The sequence below is a fragment of the Diplotaxodon limnothrissa genome, linkage group LG20, assembly GCF_057381915.1.
Source record: "Diplotaxodon limnothrissa isolate DT_005_m linkage group LG20, D_limnothrissa_male_GT1.1, whole genome shotgun sequence".
In the NCBI taxonomy this organism is placed as follows: Eukaryota; Metazoa; Chordata; class Actinopteri; order Cichliformes; family Cichlidae; genus Diplotaxodon; species Diplotaxodon limnothrissa.
The window spans coordinates 33,434,425-33,454,949 of record NC_140615.1 but is presented as its reverse complement, the minus strand read 5'-3'; the positions used below and the strand labels follow the sequence as shown (position 1 = coordinate 33,454,949).

Genomic DNA, 20,525 nt, shown 5'->3' with positions numbered 1-20,525 from the left:
CTGGCCCAGACAAGAAGCATGCTTGGAGGAATAATGTTGGAGGTTTCAAACCTAAGGACACTTTACCAGCTGTCAGACATGGTGGCAGTAGCATCATGCTCTTGGCATACTTTGATGCCAGTGGTACTGGTGCATTGCACAAAGAAATAATGATGAGAAAATATGATGACAAATTCTTCAACTCTATATAAAACAGGGACATAAGCAACATTTCTGCACAGTCACTATGTTAGAGTTTCTTTGGAACCTGAAGTCACTATATTTATATAAAAACAGTGGTGTGCTAAGTCAGCTAATGTTAGCATGCTTGGTTAGCAAACTGTCAGTTCTGAAGACCATGCCATTATCACTTTTACTGATTTCTATTCGTTTTTTCCCCTTTAATATGAATTCATTTTTAATTCAGGACAGCTTCTGACCAAGTTAGCATGCTAACTAAAACAATATATAAATATTTAAGATAATATCACTGTGCTCATTGCTAAAGTTCAGTGAGTGAGGATAAATTTGTTAATTAGCATATGCGAAATTAGCCTTTGATTTTGAGGTTGCACCATAAGAAGATGTCTAAGTTGTTTAATATCTAAAATTAGAATTAAGTACTGATAGGTATTGAGCTTTAGTGTAAAGATATAGAAAACAGTCTCCCAACCACTGTTTCAATACAAGGTTATATCTTAGAAAACATGGTTTGCTAACATAAACGTCCTAGCATGTTAATATTTAGCAGGTAGTCACAATTAATGTCCAATGTAGGTTAGTATTCTATAGATAATCTAAATAAGTTTGTCTTGATGATGGTAGTAGATGTATGGATGTTTGTTTCTACTACTTAAAAAAGGTACTGAAAATCTCAAAATCTCTGCTAGTTTATGTCAAAATTTTAACTTGCCATGTATCTTTAATTTTTGAGTTACTTCTCAGTAAGTTGAAATTTTTGGGTACCTAATCAAATATTTCACCAATGGACAACAAAATAAATAAATAAATACATTCTTTAGTGGTGTACATTTACTCATACTACCTACACTCAAAAAAATTATTCATTGGATGAACTTAATTTCATCTTGCCACCTATATTCCATCTAAACAAATCATGTTAAATCAATCCATCTTGATTGTGTTGTTTCAACACTAAATATGTTTGTAAGTGTAACATAATTTAAACATTAACATTCAGTTAATTTGATTTTTATTCAGTTAACATGTTTGTACCAAGTTAGTCTAATTAAATTAATTTAAATTCATGCTATATTGTTTAAACACTTTGGCACATCAAAAGTCAGTCTTGTTACATGAACTAGTAAAATATTTGTTTGTTACACCAATGTTAATCTTGTTGAATGAACAAATGTAATTTATGTCTGTAGTACTTACACCAATCATGTTTCAGTTAGTGTTTGTATTGCTTATGTAAACATTACTTTTAATTAAATTAATGAAACATACATAAATGATAACTTGCAAAACCATCTTTTATTTTGCTTGAACATTCTTAAAACAGTTGGCAGGATCCCAGTTCAGCCTAGCTTTCTCCCCTTTAACGATCTCATACCAAGACCACAGAACTTCCAGATCAAGACATGCTGACTGAAAGAAAAAATACAATAAAATAACCCTAACCCTAATAATAAAAATGAAATAAGTCTGTTGAATAGTTTGCAGACAAAAAATATTATCCCCAAAGCAACTTTCGTAAAATGTAGTAAAATATGCATTGCAAACAACAATATGAATTTTAACACAATTTAAAGCTCAGACATAACATTCAACATTACTATAATATTACAACATTACTATGTTGCTTGCATACATTAGTCCTCCATTTAATCAGGCTGTATCCATTAATAGTGACTTTATGCTATTTAACGTGTGGAGAAAACATTCAATTTTGAGCATAACTGCTCCACTCAAACAATTTGTGAAAACCAGTGTGCATTTGCCTTTGTAACAATTGCCATCTGGCAAAAATCAGTGTTTACACTTCAAGTGTATAAGACTTTAAGTTATGGACGAACAATCTTTGTGTAATAGCCACAGAGCAAACCACATAGTTTATATGAACATTTTATAACTTACAATTTTAAACTTTAAAACAGTAAACACATATTTGCATTGCAGAAACCTTGAAAAAAAAAAAATATCTGGCTTGCATGAGTCCGTTTCAAGCTCATTCACCCCATTAGCTTGTTTTTTAGGAACTGTGCCTTGGATGACAACCTCTGTCCATCCAGCTTCATGATAATCTTTTGCAAGACTTCAAAAGTGCATTTGAGCTCCGGTGGGTAGCTTAGGTTCAGACAGTATATCAGTCCAAATAACAGAGCACAAGCAATTGCAATGCTCCTCAAACCAGTGAGAACCTCCACGCCTTCAATCAGGACACCGATGTTCTCTGGGTCATCTCCAGGCTCCGCACCCTCCTGATGTATGACATACACTCCCATCACAGTTTGTTCCATGGCTTCAGTGTTGGCCTCAGTGTTCTGTGACGTAAAATATAATAATACATTTGTTTGAGTCTACATATGAAAAAAAAAAAAAGGAATTCAGCAATCAGCGTGAATATGCTGATATATTTACTAAATTCTATGTCTCTGGTTTCACACCTCAGAAATTTGACATGAAACAAAACAAGGACCAATTGCAATATCTTTTATTCACACGTGGTGTCACATTTTACCATTTCATATATCGAAATTACCCATAACTCCTGGAGCAAATTATATAACACAGAACAACTTGTGAATATAACTGACCGTATATTCCTTCACAAGTTTCTCATGGTCTTCATTCAGGTAGACACACAAGGACTTCAGGATGCATGCTCGTCTTGTATGTATTGTGTCATCCTAAGAAAAAAGGGAATCCATAATGACAATATTTAACTTTTAGGCAGCAGTTTGAAAAAGGAATACTTAGTTTGGAAGAGTCCAAAAGGCCACATGGTAAATAGACTGGTTCTTATATAGCGTTTTTCTACTCAGAGCACTCAAAGCTGCCTTTATACAACAATTCATTCACCCAATCACTTTTTCTAAACTGTTTAAATGGCCTGTATTTATATAGCACTTTACTAGTCCCTAAGGACCCCAAAGCGCTTTACATATCCAGTCATCCACCCATTCACACACACATTCACACACTGGTAATGGTAAGCTACATTGTAGCCACAGCCACCCTGGGGCGCACTGACAGAGGTCGAGGCTGTCGAACACTGGCGCCACCGGGTTTAGTGCTTACTGTCTAACATTCATACACATTCACACTCCGATGAATGCATCGGTGAGCAACTTGGGGTTAGTATCTTACCCAAGGATATTTGGCATGCACACTGGAGGAGCTTGGGACCAACCCGCCAAGCTTCTGATTAGTAGCTGACCTGCTCTACCACCTGAGCTACAGCCACCTCAAAACATCTGTCTAAACCAAATCAGACACAAAATGAGGCAACACTAATGTTTTTTTGGGGGTTTTTTTTCCCCATTTTGATCAAAATTAACCATACGATTTTATCAATTACTTATTAATATAAGACTGATGCTTATATAATTTGTATAAAATATGAAAACCTCTTAGGACTTTTGCCTACCATATGTATAGATATCTTTGCTCATAAAATTGCCAGATTATGGGCATAAAAAGTTCTTAAGCACAGATCTAACCCACCTTGGAGATGGCCACCATGATGTGTCTCATTTTTCTGCCAGCCACCCCACCTTTGCCTCGAAAGAGCTCCATCATGCGTGGAGTGTACAAGTCTAGCTCATAAAAGAATCTAGATAGCAGCGGTACTGTCGATATGCGCAGGAATTCCTTGTCAATCTGAAAAACATGAACAATGCACTTATAATATGCACCAGAGGAAGGACATACCAGGAATTATTAGCTGTTTTATCACTATGTTATGTCAATATTAGTGAAGCAAGAAATAACTGGTCAACCATAAACACACTCTAAAAGTTAGACATATAGGACATGCACCTCTTTCTCGGTGAACAGAGCTGGCCATCTGCTTTTAAAATCTGCAATAAAGGGCTGTCCTTGAATAACTTCTTGCCTTCTGTACGAAAAAGTCTTCTGCATTTTCATTGTCACTATATTGTCATTGTTTCTCTTCTGAACCTCTGAAAGCAGTGCAATTCTCTCTTTTTCCAGGCTGTCAGTGGTTTCTCCTTTTGGATACTGCGGACAGTAATTGACTTCTGCTCTTCTAGGCTTTTTCACATTCAATGCTGCCTTACTTTTGTCTTGGGCCTTGTTCTTTAGTGAATTTACCAACACCTCAGCACAGCCCAGGCCTCTTAGTTTGGTCCGGACATTGGCCATTTTATACTTGAGGCTAATTTTCCAACCATAACAGCCATTAAAGGATCCCTGCTCCCTCAGACAAGGATGCTGTTTGACAAGGGCTTCTGCAACTTCATTCAGGTCATTGTCAGTTGGATAGACTTTAAATTTTATTATTTCTTCAGCCAGCCTTTCTAAAAGGTGGGATTTCAGTTTTGGTGAGGGGGTCAAATGAGTTCCACCAGCAATGAACTCAGCATTGGCCTTTTCAAGTTGCAGTTCAGCCTCATAGCTGAAACAAGGGACTGTGAAGACACTTGGCCACACTGACAGTCTTGTAGACGGTGATGAACCTGACGATGAAACGGGCCTTGTATTGTCTGTGTCTGAAGAGCTTGAAAAGGAATGTGTTGGACTTCGCACTGGTTGACATGTCACTCCATCTTCTGTAAAACTTTGCAACTGCACACTATCCAAGTATACAACCTTTAAAGTTGCTTTATCATTAATTTCAGAGATCGCAGTCAGATTTACAAAATCATTTCCGAAATCAGGATCTTGATATTGAAGACGAAAATCCTGTTGCACTCCAAAATTTGTCTTTATTTCCTGACACAATTCCTCAATGGAGTCTGATATCCCAGCTGGTAAAATTAGTTTCCTGGCATCATCTTCTCCGAGAATGATCCTCAGTCTTATGGGCTGGGGCATCATGCTGACCTGGACAAATATCAAATATTTAAAAAATAAATAAAGATGTACTCATTGACTATTGTGCGAGTGTGTGTAACAAATTCTAATGTCAACGATAATTTGATGATGTCACCTTGGCCTCGAGGAATTTTTTTACTGGAGAAGTGAATAGTGCATTTTCCAGATTTGTCTTGCATTCTTCTAATTAATGACAATTCTTGCATAAGATGCTTAAAAGAAATCTACTCTCAATAAATTAAGTAGCAATTGGTCTGCAAAGTATGATGTATTATTTACTGTGCCAGGTGATATAGGGGGAAAATACTTACAAACATCACTCCTGTTTACCCTGCAAGTTAGTGTGTCTCTTCAGAGTAACCAGACGCAGGCCTCCCACTGAATAGGCAGCTAACGGGTAGTCATCGAGTAGTTCCCCATGCTCAATCAGAGACACCTCTCTCGCATGTGACATGTCAAGCTCAAAAGCTCTGAAGTGCTCTCGATACCAAGCAGAGAACTTTTTTACAAAAAAGTATATTCTGCCATGCAAAATAAAAATCTGCAGAATTTCTGCAAACTCTGGCAAACCAAATATTTGCCCATGAACAACTATCATTCCTGTGCTGTAGTTCATGCCATTGTATGACACGCTTTTTGTAATATGGACATCAGTTTCATCTGGTAATCTTTGCTTTATAGCTACTGCGATATCACTTTTCAGAACATCAATTGGTACTGATGAGCCAACATTTACCATTAAAGGTGTCTTATGGTCAGAAGAGTGCAAGTCAGAGGCAATCACGAGCTGATGTTTTTTGGCAAGTGTAACAGGTATGTTCTTAAAACAGTTTGTATGGCGAGCAATTTGTTTAAAAAAAACTATGTTTCGCCTCAAATCTCATTGTCCATTTGTGGACAAGAGGCCCAAAATGCCGAATCAGAGCAGGGTAGTGCTCCAAATAATGATGTTTAGGGAGAAGACTGTTGTTTGGAAAAAGTTCTTGGTATCTCTGGCGATGTTCACTGATTTTACACTCAAGGTAGGAAATCGACTCATCAGACTGGACAGGGGCTACAACAAGCTCCACAATGTCCTTCAGATCCAAAACAATATGCCATGCAGGTTCATCCTCTGGAACAAGTGGACCAATAATTAGAGGCAACAAACGAAGCAGAGACCAATTTTCATGTGCATTTCCACCAATATTTTTTTTTAATGAGAAAGTCTGGGGAATTGCATGAGGCCGGTTGGTTTTATCTGCCCATTTATACTCAAAATTTTGGATCAAGTTGTTAAGTTTTTCTAAGGTGAAATACTTTTTAGAGATTAAAAAAGAAAAACAATGCGCAAGCTCCACTGGTATTATGCCCTCTAGCAGATCATGTGCTACATCTGGAGGGTAGCCTGCAGTGACATGAAAATGGCTCAGATTCTTACTCAAAATACAATCTCGCTTAACTCCACAACAAGCACTTGCTGTTTCTTGTGCACGCTTCAAATGGAATTCATGAAGTTCCGGTGTTCTATGCTCAAAATCACCAGCAGTCACAGACTTTATTTCAGATTTTTTAGCTGTACAGAATCTGCATATGTATTCAGCAGAAAAACTTTCCACAAAACCTGCCAGCCCATGGGCTCCTAGGTTGTCAGCTATGACGCAGCTCACAGTTCCTTTAATTAGGGCTGAACGATTATGGAAAATAATCTAATTGCGATTTTTTGCCCCAATATTGCGATTGCGATGCGATTATTTTTTAAGGTATTTGTCTTCTGTATTATTAAACAAAGACAAGCAATACATCATATAGTATGGCCAATACTATATTACATTAATTTTAAACTGTTCTTTCCTGGAAGACAGACCTCTGTTATGATGACATGAGGTGATGCATGAATTGATGACTGACATTTTTATTTAACTTCTTCAATCACAGCAGTATATTTGAACATACACAATAGTTTATTTTTAGCTTACAGACATCTGAGCATAAAGTGCTGACAAGGAACCCTGGTGTAAACATTAAAATGAAAGTCAGTACAATGTGCAGATTGCAGAAATATACATAAACAAAATCAGTGGCTTTACCACACTCAGTTTTTCGACATCTGTGAACTACTAGACAGTCATTCAATTAAAAAATAATATTAAATAAATAAAACTAATAAATAAAAAATACACACATCTTACTGATCTCTGCAGTCAGTAACATTACACATAAAGTGCAAACATAATAGCAATTGTATAAACACACACACAAACACGCCTTTAAAGTTTAAAGGCGTGAAATTGGACGGTCTAGTTCTGATTAGCGTCACCGCTGTCTCGGTGGAGTTTAATAAACTCGGCCGTCTGCTTCTTGCTATCTAAAATATAACCAGACACTGGCGTAAATTCTCGACTGTCTCATACTTCTGTTTAATAAGTTTTCTGTTTGACGTTTAGTCAGCTGTGTGAAAACCAAGGAGGAACCCACCCGGGGGATTAATAAAGTTTTATTTTATCTAATCTAATAACTTTAATCTCAGCCAAACCGATTTACTCACGAACAAACAAAACACTGAAAAAAGCCCAACAATAACATTTTTAGGTTGTCTAAGTGACTTATATATTACGTTTAACCCGAGCAGCGAAACTCCGCGGTGATCTGAAAATGATGTGCCGGGAGTTGTGCCGTTCTCGGCCGCATCAGTAATCCTCGAGCTCCCGGCTAGCTGTCGAGCTGGTGGGTAGCAGACGCCTCTGAAAACGTCGAAGCACTTTTGCAAATATGGGATATCTTGATAAACCGAGCAGATATTTGATGTTTACACAACTACTTTCTCGCCTGAAAATATGTTAAAAGTTTATTTTGTGACCCAGAAAGATTAGTATGAGTAATTTTAAAACTTAGTAGCGGCCGCCATTGCTGGAAACTGGAGTTTGGCTGGGCCGCGCTATGAATTCTGGGATATGGTAGTAATTTGGACAGCCTTCGGCGCGTCGCTGTGACGTAATCGGTCTACAAATGCGGCCTCAGGAGGATGCAGCCCATGAATTGTATAATATAATCGCAGTATAATCGCAGCCTTTGCGGTTAGAAAACTGCACTTGATCATGTCGCGATATTATCGCAAATGCGATATATCGTTCAGCCCTACCTTTAATACACTCGTTCAACTGACTGATGAACACACCATGTTGCTCCAAAGTTACCAGATCTCTCAAAAGTGGATCAAAGACTTTTTCAAACCCAAATGTCCTCAAATCTTCACTCTTGCAAAGGATTGCCAAATAAATGGATGAAAGGGCTGAATGAGAACCAGGTGGTAAATTGCCCAAGACCCAATATACACCACAAAGCTTGTGCTTTTTCCGTGAGGTCCCAAGAGGATTACAAACCTCAAAATCATCAATATAAAGGTTAATAGAAATTCTCAACTTCTCACCATCTAGAAAGCTATTTCTTTTATAATGCTCCCCATCTCGAAAAGATCTGTAAACCCTCTGATCACCATTCAGATTCTCTCTATTTTCTTGAGCTATTTGTTCTTCAATCACTCTATCCAGCAATTTATTGTGACTCAATATTTCCTGCAATAACTGTAATAAAGGGATGTACTGAAATGACTTCCTTTGGTCTATCGATAAAAAATACTCAACAGGCTCTACAACCCTAAAATTTTGTATGTAGTATAGTTTTCTTTTATAAGGAGTGGCAAGAGGGCCACACTTTCCCAATATTTTAGCCACAGGGTTAGAAACACATACAGAATTTGCAAGCTCTTCAATAACAGCCTGACTAATATGGAGGTTATGGCTCTTAAAAATTTCTGTAATTGTACGTTTTGTCAGAGGTACACTAGCTGAACTCAACAGAAAAACTAACTCCTCTAAGAACTCATCTAATCCTTTTGCTGGAACATGAAATATGTGTTCCAATTTCAACAATATTACTGCTAATTTCCGTTCAATTAGTTCGGGCTGATTTTCAACAGCACTATTATCACATTCTGTCACTGACTCACTTTCAAATTCACCATAGGATACATCTTCAGAACAGCTAGCCCTTACATTATCAGAGGACTCTATCACTTGAACTGGGTCCACACGTGTAACTACACTGGCTTTAAAATCTTTAAGTGTGTGTGGATGATGCTTCCTCTTTTTGTGTGTATAAAATGTATTGTAAATATTTGTCTTGAAAGGGCAACCAAGAAACACACAACTAACTGTCTCGTTACTTCGCAGATGTGTTCCAATATGGACAAAAAAATCTCTCTCAGAGAAGACGTCACTGCAGTCACATAACTCACATTTAAAAGTTACTGAACTTGAAGCTGTCTGTGTAAACTGAGATGAATGAGCTTTATAGACATGAGTGTTCAGTCCACTCCAAGTCTTAAATGTGCACGGACAATTAACATATATGCACAGATAATGTTGACCTATTCCGTAATGATGATGTAGTTTATAATGTTGAAGTAATTTGTACCTGCTGCTCTCTCTGGTAACACAATGCTTGCACTGCCACATACACGTCACTGATAAAAAATGAAATATGCATTAGAAAACGTCAAGGAGATTAAACTTCTGCATCATCCAAAAAAAATAAATAAATAACATAATAATAATAAGGCAAACATGAACTTACCATGTATTGTTGAGGAGGTGCATAAGAATCTCAGAGCATGGGAATGTGGCTTTATTTTGTGATGTATTTCTGGGGAGAGAAATTAATTAAAACAAAGTTATTACTCTGACAAATTTGTGTTAATATCTACATACTGTGAAATGTGAAGACTGTTACGGTGCGTACACACCGAACGCGATAGACGCGACCAGAGCTTCAGGTTTACATGTAAAGTCAATGGAGGAGCACGATGAAGCGCGACTGGGGGTCCAGCTAAACTTCGGAAGCAGATTTGCATTGAGAAAACGCTTTTCTGCCTACTTCACACGACTGACGCCTTTGAAGCGCGAAGTAAAATACGCACTGCAGTTTGTGTGGTGCATTTTGTGCATTCGCGCTTATCACGTCTACCGCTCGAGTTGGTAAAATCTGCGGGACAGCAGCTTCTCAAACTCGGCAAGGGACAGAAGGTGGTACAGCTGAAAGCGGCCGTCATCCAGACGGAGCTTCTGGAGCAAGTGGTGAAACTCACCAAACTGCTCACGCTTGTGGAAGACCTGATGGACCCAGGTACAGTGAGGACGTCCTTTAGGCACTGCTCTGCTCTCCACAGCAAATAGAGAAGGGAGACTTTTTCTTCAAACGCTAGATTGACAGCTGCCATTTTAATAACATACCGTCTGGCACTACTTCCTCCCAGATCTCTTCTTCATACGAGTGAAAATTGCATATAAACCTCGACCAGTTCATGCTGGACGCGCTTCGAGGTGCAAATGTGCACGAGATCAGCTAGGGGCATCTATCGCGTTCGGTGTGAACGCACCGTTAGTCAGCCTAATGCAGAGCACCAGAGAAACTATAACCCAAACAATTATCCACCTAAATCATTCTGAATTCAAAAATTAAGTGAATATATTACAAAAAAAGAAAATGCACATGCAATTATTGTGACAGATTTTATCTTACTCCTTGTTATTAACTCCCCTAAACGCTGGTTTAGTTGAATTAAACCTTTCATCAATCCAGTTAATGCGGTTGCCCGCGACTAAACTCCACTGACAAAAACAGGAATTTTAGATAGAGCATCATAAAACACTCATAAAATCACCAAAACCATGTCGGTCAGTCTTACCACTACTACCAACAATCACCAACTCCGGTTAAGCAGAAAGTAACCCTTCATTCATGGAGCTATATGCGAAGACGTTACGGCTCTACGCGGCTTTCCCGCTCTTCAAAGTTAGCTAACTCCAGAGAAGAAAAACAGTCCTACCAACGCAGATAACCATGAAACACACCTCATTCAAAGTCGACAGAAACAAAAACAAAAAAACGAACTTACCAAAATAACCTCATCAGTTTTTGCTCTGTTGCAACAATTAGCGACTCCGGTTAAGTTTTTTAAAAAAACATTAAATTCACCGACTTACATTTGAAAAATGTTTGGGTCTACAACCTCCCTGCTATATATAAATCTCCACACTACACAGGTAAAAATTTTTAACTAATAGTATTTATCTCTCACTCCACTAACCTAAATAAATATATCAAGAAATATTACTTACCTCACTATCAGGTATGCCAAAGAAGTAACTCCACGTGCGCTCGTTAACTTCTCAACGGACCTTTCCGCATCCGGTGGGCGTGGAGCATGCGCAATACATGACGCTATCAGAGCCTTTGGTTTGATGGACCTCATTCTCATTGGATTGCCATGAACGAATTTAACTCATCAAAGTTTTCTTTGATTTATATTCAACAAAAAAGAATGAATCATTTAATGAGCATAAAAATGATTTCTTCATGTGATGTAAACATATTACTACTTTGTTAATCAAACACATGCCCTAGTTGATTTTTTTGAGTGTAGCTAATGAGCTAAAACACTAAGAAACCAAAGAAGATAACTTAGCCTCGAGTGCAACACACAATTGTGGTTGCACTTGGTTGCACAAAAGTATATGTACTAAACATGAAAAAGCTTTAAAAAATGTAAATATAAAAACTTAGAGTCTGAGTTATCATGGTCATCATAATGTTCATTATTTAATTTATTGTATAAGCTATTGTAAAATACACAACAAATTTAAAATTGAATCTAATAATGGTGCAGCGTGAACATTTTAATTAATTTCAGTGATGAACCTTAACAAAATCTGAACTTCATGGTGGCACTAAGAGAGAAACCAACCAACTGCTACCATCTAGGTGCATTTTTGATTCCCATACAAAATCCCTCATACGTGCTCAGTTTGTTTTCTGTGTTTGACCTTAAGGAAACTGAGCTGAGGCTAAGCACCTGCTGCTATTACTTAATATTTAATAACATTTAATAGGGATATCCTCTCATCCAGCTAGTACAGAACTTTAATAAGCATATTTTCCTAAATTTGTACTTGTTACTTCATCACACTTTTTCAAAGGAAAGCCTGTGCTCATATGCATCACCTACCAAGATCGTGTGATGTTATAATAAAACCCAGAACAGTCTAGAAAATATGTGTGCTACCAAGTTTGCTGTTAAGTTTCTCCAGCAGTCTGCATTTTGGGATCAGCCAACTGCTGACTCAACAGCTTCAGAAGGAGGGGAGTGCTTTGATCTCAGATTAGTAAAAGGAGCTCGGGGGTAAGGCAAAGACTGAGAAAACTGAGACAAAGTTGATGAGGACTTTCGTGAACCATGAAATCTTCTTTACTCAAGCTGAAGTAGAAGATAAAATCAATAATCATATTCATAAGCATGATGGACGAAGTAAGCTTTACATAAAAAGTAAAAATTCAAAATTTACAAGGCAAAAGAAACAACAACAATGCCATGTTCAAAGGCACTCAAATCACCTTTCTTCCCCATTCTGATGCTCAGTTCAGACCTCAGCAGGTCATCTTGACTATGTCTACATGGCTAAATGCATGTTCCTGCTATGTGACGTGCAGCTAAATGTCCTTTTAGATATCTATTTTTTAAAATATTGGACAAACTAGTTTTTTTTATCTATTTTTTAAATTTATTTATTTTATTTTATTTTCAGTTGTTACAGACGGGACAGACATGACGGGGGGAGGGAGGGAAACAAAGACAGCGGGGAAGAGGAATAGTGATGAAGGGCAAAGAAAAAAAAAGGGGGGGGGGGCAAAAAAAATACATATTTTTATATATATCACCTGGATCACCTGTTGAGATGACCACGAATATCTTTAAAACTGTGGTACCAGTCCAATGATGAGAAAAATTTGAGGTAAAAGTTCATTCAATTAATTACTTGTCTTACTAAACAAAAAGTCAAAGAGTCACCAGTCAGTGTGGGGAATGTGACTATTGTTACATCTTTACATAGTTTTTATAGAGCAGATTTTCCACAAGATAAATGGAAACACATGCTTCTAGCTGGAAAGTCAAGGACCATCATATATATATGTATATATATATATATATATTCTTTGTTTGGGGGTGGGGGGTGGGGGCTTCATGCATGTGATTTACTCAATCAATAAAAATGGTAATGTCATGATTATAACACATGAATAGGCAGTGGACTGCCAAAAGCAGTAGGATTCTTTATATGGAGAATATAAATGTCTGTTCTGAAGTTCATGGCAATGCATACAGTAGTATTTCATTCTGAACCAAAGTGCTTGAAGACCAGCCAATGAAAGTATTAAATATTTTTCAAAGGCTGATGTCTCTGTCATTCCTGCTAAAAGATGATGCCATTTCTTCCCAAGAGTGAGATCATCTCCATTCATGGCCTGAGCGGCAGCCTTTTTAAAGCCAGGATAGGAGGAACAATGGTGCTTAGTGAAAACCTGCAGAGAAATCCCAAACAGGCGCTCTTTCTCCAAGCTTTCCCATTTCCTGTGCATTTATAATAGGCTTGCTTAGGAAGTGGAAGTACTTAACAGAGAGTCATTTAAGAGCTGCATGGGAAAAACGAAGTTGTGGGATACAGGATTAAAGGCCATTGTAAAGTGCTCTTTTGAATTTACATGATATAGATTTTGCAGCTTTGACAAAATATGATTAGTTGATATGAAAACAAACCATAATTCATCAAAAGTGTGGAAGTTAAGAGAAATTATAACCAAACCTATTGTGGGCGTTTGCTTATTCACCATCTGCTCACCAGAGAATATAAAAATACTTTCATCCCAATTCTCTGATGAATATACATATAACACAGGACTATCAGTTTTTAAAAAATCTTCTTTTATTTTTATTTATTGCACTGGCCACAAGACTTTACATTCCATTGCACTGTAATATCCACTGTAATGTCATCTAACATTTGCTGTGCACTTTTTCTGCACTACAGTTAGTAACGCAGATATGTTCTGTTTTATTTTCCTTTATTATTTAATGATCTATTTTACTTCACTATGTATGTTTTTTATTTTTAGTTTATGTTATTTATATTTTTTACTTACTGAGCTCTTTATTACCATCATTATTATCATCATCATCATTATTATTATTATTATTATTATTATTATTATGTATTTTTAACTTATGTTTATCTTTATCATATTTTCTTTAGATTTGAATTACTGAACTCCTGTTTGAATACATTTTACTTTATATTTGTAATTATTTAATTAAAGATTGTTTTTAAAAAATTAACTCCTTTCTTTTTTGTAATTGTTTTAATTTTTTTTAAGCTATTTTGTTTTCTCATGTTCTATTTTGCTTTATTTAAGCTAGTTTTGTTAGATAGTGTTTAAAAGTATCCCAACATTTGGGATTTTGTGGAAATTTAAGAACTGGATTAAGATGAACATTATCATTGTTATTAGGTACTACAGTTACCTACATATTTCAATGTTTCTTTTTTTCCGTTTTTCCTTTTTTGTTAAATTTTAATATAAATATAATGAAAATGTTGCAATCTTTTTGGCCGGTGTATTGTTGTCTAGTTCATTCAATTCAAGTTGGAATGTGACGTCAGCGATGTTGCTTTCAAGTTACACCGAACATAGTAAAGCTGTTACGAATTGCTGTTGAAACAATATTGTACAGCTGTCAAAACTTCAAATTTACTGTAACATTTACATTTTGATATTGAAAGAAAGAAAGAAAGAAAGAAAGAAAGAAAGAAAGAAAGAAAGAAAGAAAGAAAGAAAAGAAAAACATATACTTGGAAATTGGGTACATCTCCTTAGACAATCTGTTATTCTCTACAAAACTCTGGTGGTTATTTTTTTCAGTCATGAAACCATTATTTTGCGTTACATAAAAATTTGTACCTACATTTTGGTAATGCTACTTCCTTAAATTAACAGTGTTGTTACTATCTACTATAAACCTCTGACTGTGATATGATGAACTTCAGAGCTATTGCATGGTGTTCAGACCTAATAGCCTTGAGGCTTCTTCTTTCATGGAAAACAGTTCTGTGTAGATATTTTACTGCATCAACAGTTTGCAATTGAACTGATACTGAATTTTTGTGAAAACTGAGCTTAGCAGCAAATATTGCTACTAAAACCTAATAAAGAATTTTGCACTACAGGACTTTATGTTACCTAAAGTGAGAAGACCAAGTAAAAGAATTCATTGTTACATGAATATGATGCTGTAGATCGGTGATGCTGAGTCAGTCTCACCTCTGTAGCTATAAGTTCTCATTTACATAGAATTTTATTTTTAGATTACAGAAAATCTGAAAAATAATTAAAAGCTGCAACTATTCACAGTGGTGGAAAGTACTGTGCATTTCCTCTAGTGCTGCACCATGTGATTACATTTGAATTTCTTTATTTTAATTTTTTAAATTTCTTCTATCAGCAAATATTTCACTTTTGAATCTGCTACATTTATCTGTTTGGATTCATGTGACTTTCTGAATTTAAGATAATAATATAAATATAATTCAATAAATATGCATAGTGGTTACCAGATATGACTTGCATGAGAATGATGACTTATAATTTCCACAATTAGCAATTTATGGAAGCCTATTTCTGCCACTGAAAACAACTGAAACTGAAGAAAAGATATTTTTTTGTTCATTTTTTTGTTGCCAGTTGTATGTAAGCAAATCAAAATTAGGAGATAAGAACAAATCATTGCCCTTCCTCCTTTCAATGTTGGTTGAAACATTCCCTCCGCTTCTACAACTACTAATTTTACTAATTATTCTTATTATTATTATATTTGATAATAATAATAATAATAATAATAATAATAATAATAATAATATTTTATATTTAAGTAGTACCCCAAGTTTAAATTAAAGCACTCGTTCTATATGAAAACCGCGTGACTGTGTTTTTCAGCACCTTGAAGCTCTAAAATCCGAGTTTGTGAGGAGCCACTGAAGGCATCAACGGGTTTAGTACTGAGTGAAGCGGCTCAGGATCAGCAGAGCAGGACTGAGCGAGTCAGCGAGCTACGGTCTGCTGCAGGAGCAGGAGACGCAGACAGGATCGCTGTGGACTAACTTGCATCTCTACTTTAATCCTCCCAGGAGATGAAATCCGTGTTTTAACCTCGTGGAAAACTCCAATCCAGTCCAAGATGACGGTGGATTTTGAGGACTGCATTAAAGATTCCCCCCGGTTTAGGTGAGAGCAGAGAACTCAGTATCCTAAATGTCTCCTTGAACTGTTGAACGCATTAATTCTATCCATATTTGCTGGTGTTTCCCCCCCTAAATCTTAACATGTGTTTTCTCAGATTAAAATGCGCCACGCTGGTTTGTCACAGTGATCAGCACTTTTATTTGGTACATGCTAGATTACAATCCCAGTTTGGAGCGTCATTCAGACTGTGCGCATTTTTTCCAGCATCGTTTCTTACAGTAAGCACGATTGATAACGATGAGCAACGCAGCCACATGAGTTGTCACATGGGCTGACTCTGAAGCTCCTGATATCTGAGCTCACAGCGCCAGTTTTCAATTCATTAGCATCCATTTGACATCTAAGATATCATTATCCCGCCCCTGAAGCAATTAAATATTTTTAGGGGAAATACTGCGAAGCTTTCGAGAATTAATCAAGAGCCTGGCATCATCTGTACTGATTTCCATAATGAATGAGCTCCTTCCCATTTATGTTCCGATTAGCTGATTACTGGTCTGAAATAGTTTAATTTTCTTATAAGAGAAGGAAAAGCAGCAAACGTTCACTACAGCAATCAGGTAAATGATCGAATAGACTGTCTGATTGTGTAGGGGATCCCTGGATCAGAGGAAACTGAAGGTTTCCACACAGACTATGCCAAAGCCCCTGACAGGGGTCCTCCAAAGGTTACATAAATAAGTAAGGAATTTTCTACACCCACATCTAAACCTGGTCCTGTGCTTCCAACAGAGTCAAGAGCAAACCTGGTCCTGTGCTTCCAACAGAGTCAAGAGCCGGTCAGATGGGGAGGGGAATCAGGGTCATTTCCCCCTCCAGTGCAGTGCTGAAAGATACTTAGACATACTCAGAGATGAAGTACCAGTGCATCAAAGTAAAAACAGTGCAAGTTGAAATCAGGCAAATGCAGTCAAAAGTTAGGTACTGGGTATATTTTAATCCTGCAGAGTTAGTTTGTCTCTTGCAGATTTTTTAATGAATGCAACTTGTTGAATTTCTGTTGCTCGTATGTAACAAGGCTATGTGGGACATGATGCAGGAACATGATGTGATCTGATTTTCTTTTGTGCTAGATTTTCAAAAATGTGAAGTCAGACTATAGAAAAAGGTGCAAAAAGAGGATGGGTAGTTAAAAACCAAATAGTTGCACAGACTAACTTCTTCAACTTTTGTGTAATCCTATCTAATCTGCTTAAATAAATAAATACATTTTATTGTTATGGGCCTCAGCTGTAATAACGGGGATTCTTTGCCATAGAGTATGCTGTGATTTAAAAGCTTATTGCAAAATCTCTCTGATAAATGTGCAGCACTTCCTTCTGAAATGGAAATTCTCATTTAAAGTACCTTAAAAGTCTACTACAGTGAATATACTTCACTGAACTTTACTGTTTGCTCCCTGAGATAAAATCTCTGCTTCCAAATCAAAGACTTCCCGACTTGGCAGCAGCACCTTAATGACTCCCATCTGGAGCCGGAGGAAGGCACATCACGACCTTCTCCCTCCTCGTTTCATATGCAAAGCAGTGCGGCGAGGCCACAGCGAGACAAGCTGCATGTTAAACAGCCACCGTCCTCATTATTCAGAGCTCGGAGAAGCCTCACTGGGTCATGAATGGGTGGATAAAGTTATCTCCTATCTGCCGATATGGAGTGAAAATGTACCTCCTCCCCTTTTTATGCTGCACATGTTTTCAGATTTTCCTTTCCTGCTGCAGAGAGATGTTCTCATAAGTGAGCCGTCCTCCAGTTTACAGTGCGTGGAGAGTCTTTTATCTGCTGCCCAGGATGTTTAAATGACTAGAAGAGATGCTGAAAGAAGTAAAGTAAACGTATGTTCTCGCAGGCGCTGAAGCCTGTAACAGTGTTTTCAGACACCATTCAAACGGCTCTTTTGTGGAGCTAAAAGCGGAGCTACAGTATGCTGTGTTATGTAACAACCCTGGAGGTGGATGACTGGGAGGAAGCAGCAGGGAAATCGGGTCTTTTTTACATTTGGGACTTGCGTGATTCATTCCTGCCTCCCACACGTGTAAAATCATGCAGGAAATAAGTTTTGAAGTATTATCTCTGACACTTGGCTGCCTTCTCGGTTTCCCAGCTCAAGGTTGGATGACTTATTAATGGATTAGCTAGTGGAGCAAAAACTGCAGACAGTCAGGTTCTTCTTCTTCCACTTTAATGTGCTGTTTTCACACTTGCAAGAAAAGTAGCCTAACCTGAAATGCATACATAGACTGTATACAAAAGATGTACGTAACCACTGTCACAGAATGTTCTGGTTTGTGGACTACCGACATGAGGAGACCAGTTTGTTCTTTCTTTCTTTGTTGAAGATGCTATGAGGTGGGTAATTAGTTTCAAAGACCAAAACAGGTTGCTTTTGTACATTTTACAAGACAAAGTTAGAGAAGCGAGGGTGAAATGGTTTGGACATTTAAGGCAGTGGATTGATTGGACGAATGATGGATCAAACTTCAATTTTTGTGTTTAAATCTGTTATTTAAACAGGTTTAAATGCCAACGTGATGTGGAAATCACAAATCACAAAAATTGCCAGTTTAGAATAAGAAAAACATATCATGCAAACTTGGTGCAGCTTTCTTTTTCTTTCAGCATCTCTCTTAAAGGGTGAATCAGTGAGAATCATCTGTCTCCAACTCACTCTCACTAACATCTTCCTCTGTCACAACGACCCTCTGCATGCCCTCCTTCACATCATCCAAGTTTTCCTCCTTTCCCTCTGCCTGGCAGCTCCATATCCAACATCCTTTGTCCACTATATTTCCTCTGCACATGTCCAAACCATCTCAACCTTGATGATAGCCTCCCTCTTTATTTCTGGACTGCATGAGGCAAAGTGACAGATGAAAAGATGGAGACCATTACAGCCTGTACAGCTGTTATCTCACACACAGTTTTCAGATGCTGTTGTTTGTTTATACCTGGCACCTACACTGGTGAAGGCATAAAGCTGTGAATGTTCTTAATCACACATTTATGTGTTTATAATCACCCAACATGACACATCTGAAAGTCCTATCAGACACAAATATCACATAGTTTTGATTTCATCAAATAATATGAAGAATTAAAATCTCTTTGACAAATGTTGCCTTCACTCTCAGGACAGATGTGAGACTGCAGCCAGCGATGCTCTACACATCTGGACCGGTCTGTGAGGATTGCATTGCAGCACGAGGCCCTCTGTTTGTGTTTACTCTGGCATGTTACTGGCAATGAGCAACGTTTGAGCTGTTTTCTCCTCACTGATGTGTTAGTCTGACGTCACAGACTGAGAGAGCTGAGAGTCAAACACATGAGTGTTCCTTTATTCTTTTCACAAAAGAAATTTGATCCCAGTATTTCTCACACATTACGACTGCGTGACGATGGCAGAAATTATAATCGCAAATATTTTGGTGATTATTTAACTAGACTTTCTAAATGTCAGACATTAGTTGAACTTTTAGGAAAAATTAACATTAGGACTCTTACAGTTAACACATCCTTTAGTCTTAAGAAGTTTACCGAAAGCTAAAAGGATGTTTCATTAATGGCTGTTTTGCGATTTGGCGGGTTTTTTGGCGCGTCCGTTCCAGTGAGCTTCCAGTCCTTCAGAAAAATATGACCATTGTCCAGCAAGATTCTTGCTTCCGCTGAGAAACAGACTCTTTTCTCTGCGTCAAAATGGCCCAGGGCAAAGAGTCCAGATGATCCTTCTTCCCCTCCCATGTCAACAGCTGGGGGCGGCGAGCTGAGACAAGGCTGCTGTCGTGATGAGGGGCTTGCTTTGAGTCACAGCAGAGCAGAGAGCCCCGGCAGGCGGGGAATCCAAGGCCAGTGACCTGTGGCGCTCCCTGCTTCTGAGTCTCATCGCGTCTGTGAGAAAACGAGTGAACAGATGAATGTGTGACACAGTCAGATGACGGGATAAGGGGAGAGAGGATGTCACAGTCTTTTAGAATTAACTGCCTCGGTTTAGTAGAGATTTTAGTAAATAATAAAACATTGTTTAGCAGATCCTTTTATAGTCTGAGCAACAAGTTCTCAGTGATTTGGATTTGATTCTAAGGATAATGAAGACTCCACAGTGTAGTAACTGCATGCAAATTTACATCCAGTGCACTAAAGCTTCACTGCTTTTATGCAATTTATTTTAAAAAGGGAGCTGGAGCTGGAGTTTGCTTGTTCTCCACATGCCTGTCTAGTTTCTCTTCCTCACACAGTCTGAAGACATGCATGTTAGGTTGGTGTTAGCCCATGTAGAGCTTTGCTCATTAGGTTTTAGTCAGTCCTTGATCTTAGCTGTCATAAGCCTTTGCTTTATGTCCCAGATTTGATGCGTTTGAAGA

At 37.6% G+C, this 20,525-nt stretch overlaps 2 protein-coding genes across 2 annotated transcripts in view; one reads left to right on the top strand and one right to left on the bottom strand.

Moving 5' to 3' along the window:
• Window positions 1-2,150: 2,150 nt before the first annotated feature.
• On the bottom strand, window positions 2,151-4,392 carry LOC146611300 (uncharacterized). Its single transcript, XM_085344759.1, has 4 exons — window positions 3,985-4,392; window positions 3,670-3,825; window positions 2,760-2,852; window positions 2,151-2,486 (listed from the first exon to the last, which is right to left on the bottom strand). Exons 1-4 carry the CDS (start codon window positions 4,327-4,329, stop codon window positions 2,175-2,177), a joined length of 906 nt encoding a protein of 301 aa, XP_085200885.1. The 5' UTR covers window positions 4,330-4,392; the 3' UTR covers window positions 2,151-2,174.
• Window positions 4,393-15,965: 11,573 nt separating this feature from the next.
• The window catches only part of LOC146611299 (arf-GAP with coiled-coil, ANK repeat and PH domain-containing protein 3-like), a 71,135-nt gene continuing 66,575 nt past the window's right edge, over window positions 15,966-20,525 (top strand). The window contains exon 1 of the mRNA XM_085343771.1: window positions 15,966-16,152. Within this exon, the coding sequence (XP_085199897.1) occupies window positions 16,106-16,152 (47 nt within the window). The 5' untranslated portion in view covers window positions 15,966-16,105. The remainder of the gene's footprint in view (window positions 16,153-20,525) is intronic.

Excerpts from the sequence above, each read along its gene's own strand:
- LOC146611300 (XM_085344759.1), bottom strand. The coding sequence starts at position 4,329 with ATGGCCAATGTCCGGACCAAACTAAGAGGCCTGGGCTGTGCTGAGGTG. Across the intron at positions 3,826-3,984 it reads CTCTGTTCACCGAGAAAGAG|ATTGACAAGGAATTCCTGCG; the intron begins GTGCATGTCCTA and ends CATGTTTTTCAG. Across the intron at positions 2,853-3,669 it reads TCATGGTGGCCATCTCCAAG|GATGACACAATACATACAAG; the intron begins GTGGGTTAGATC and ends CTTTTTTCTTAG.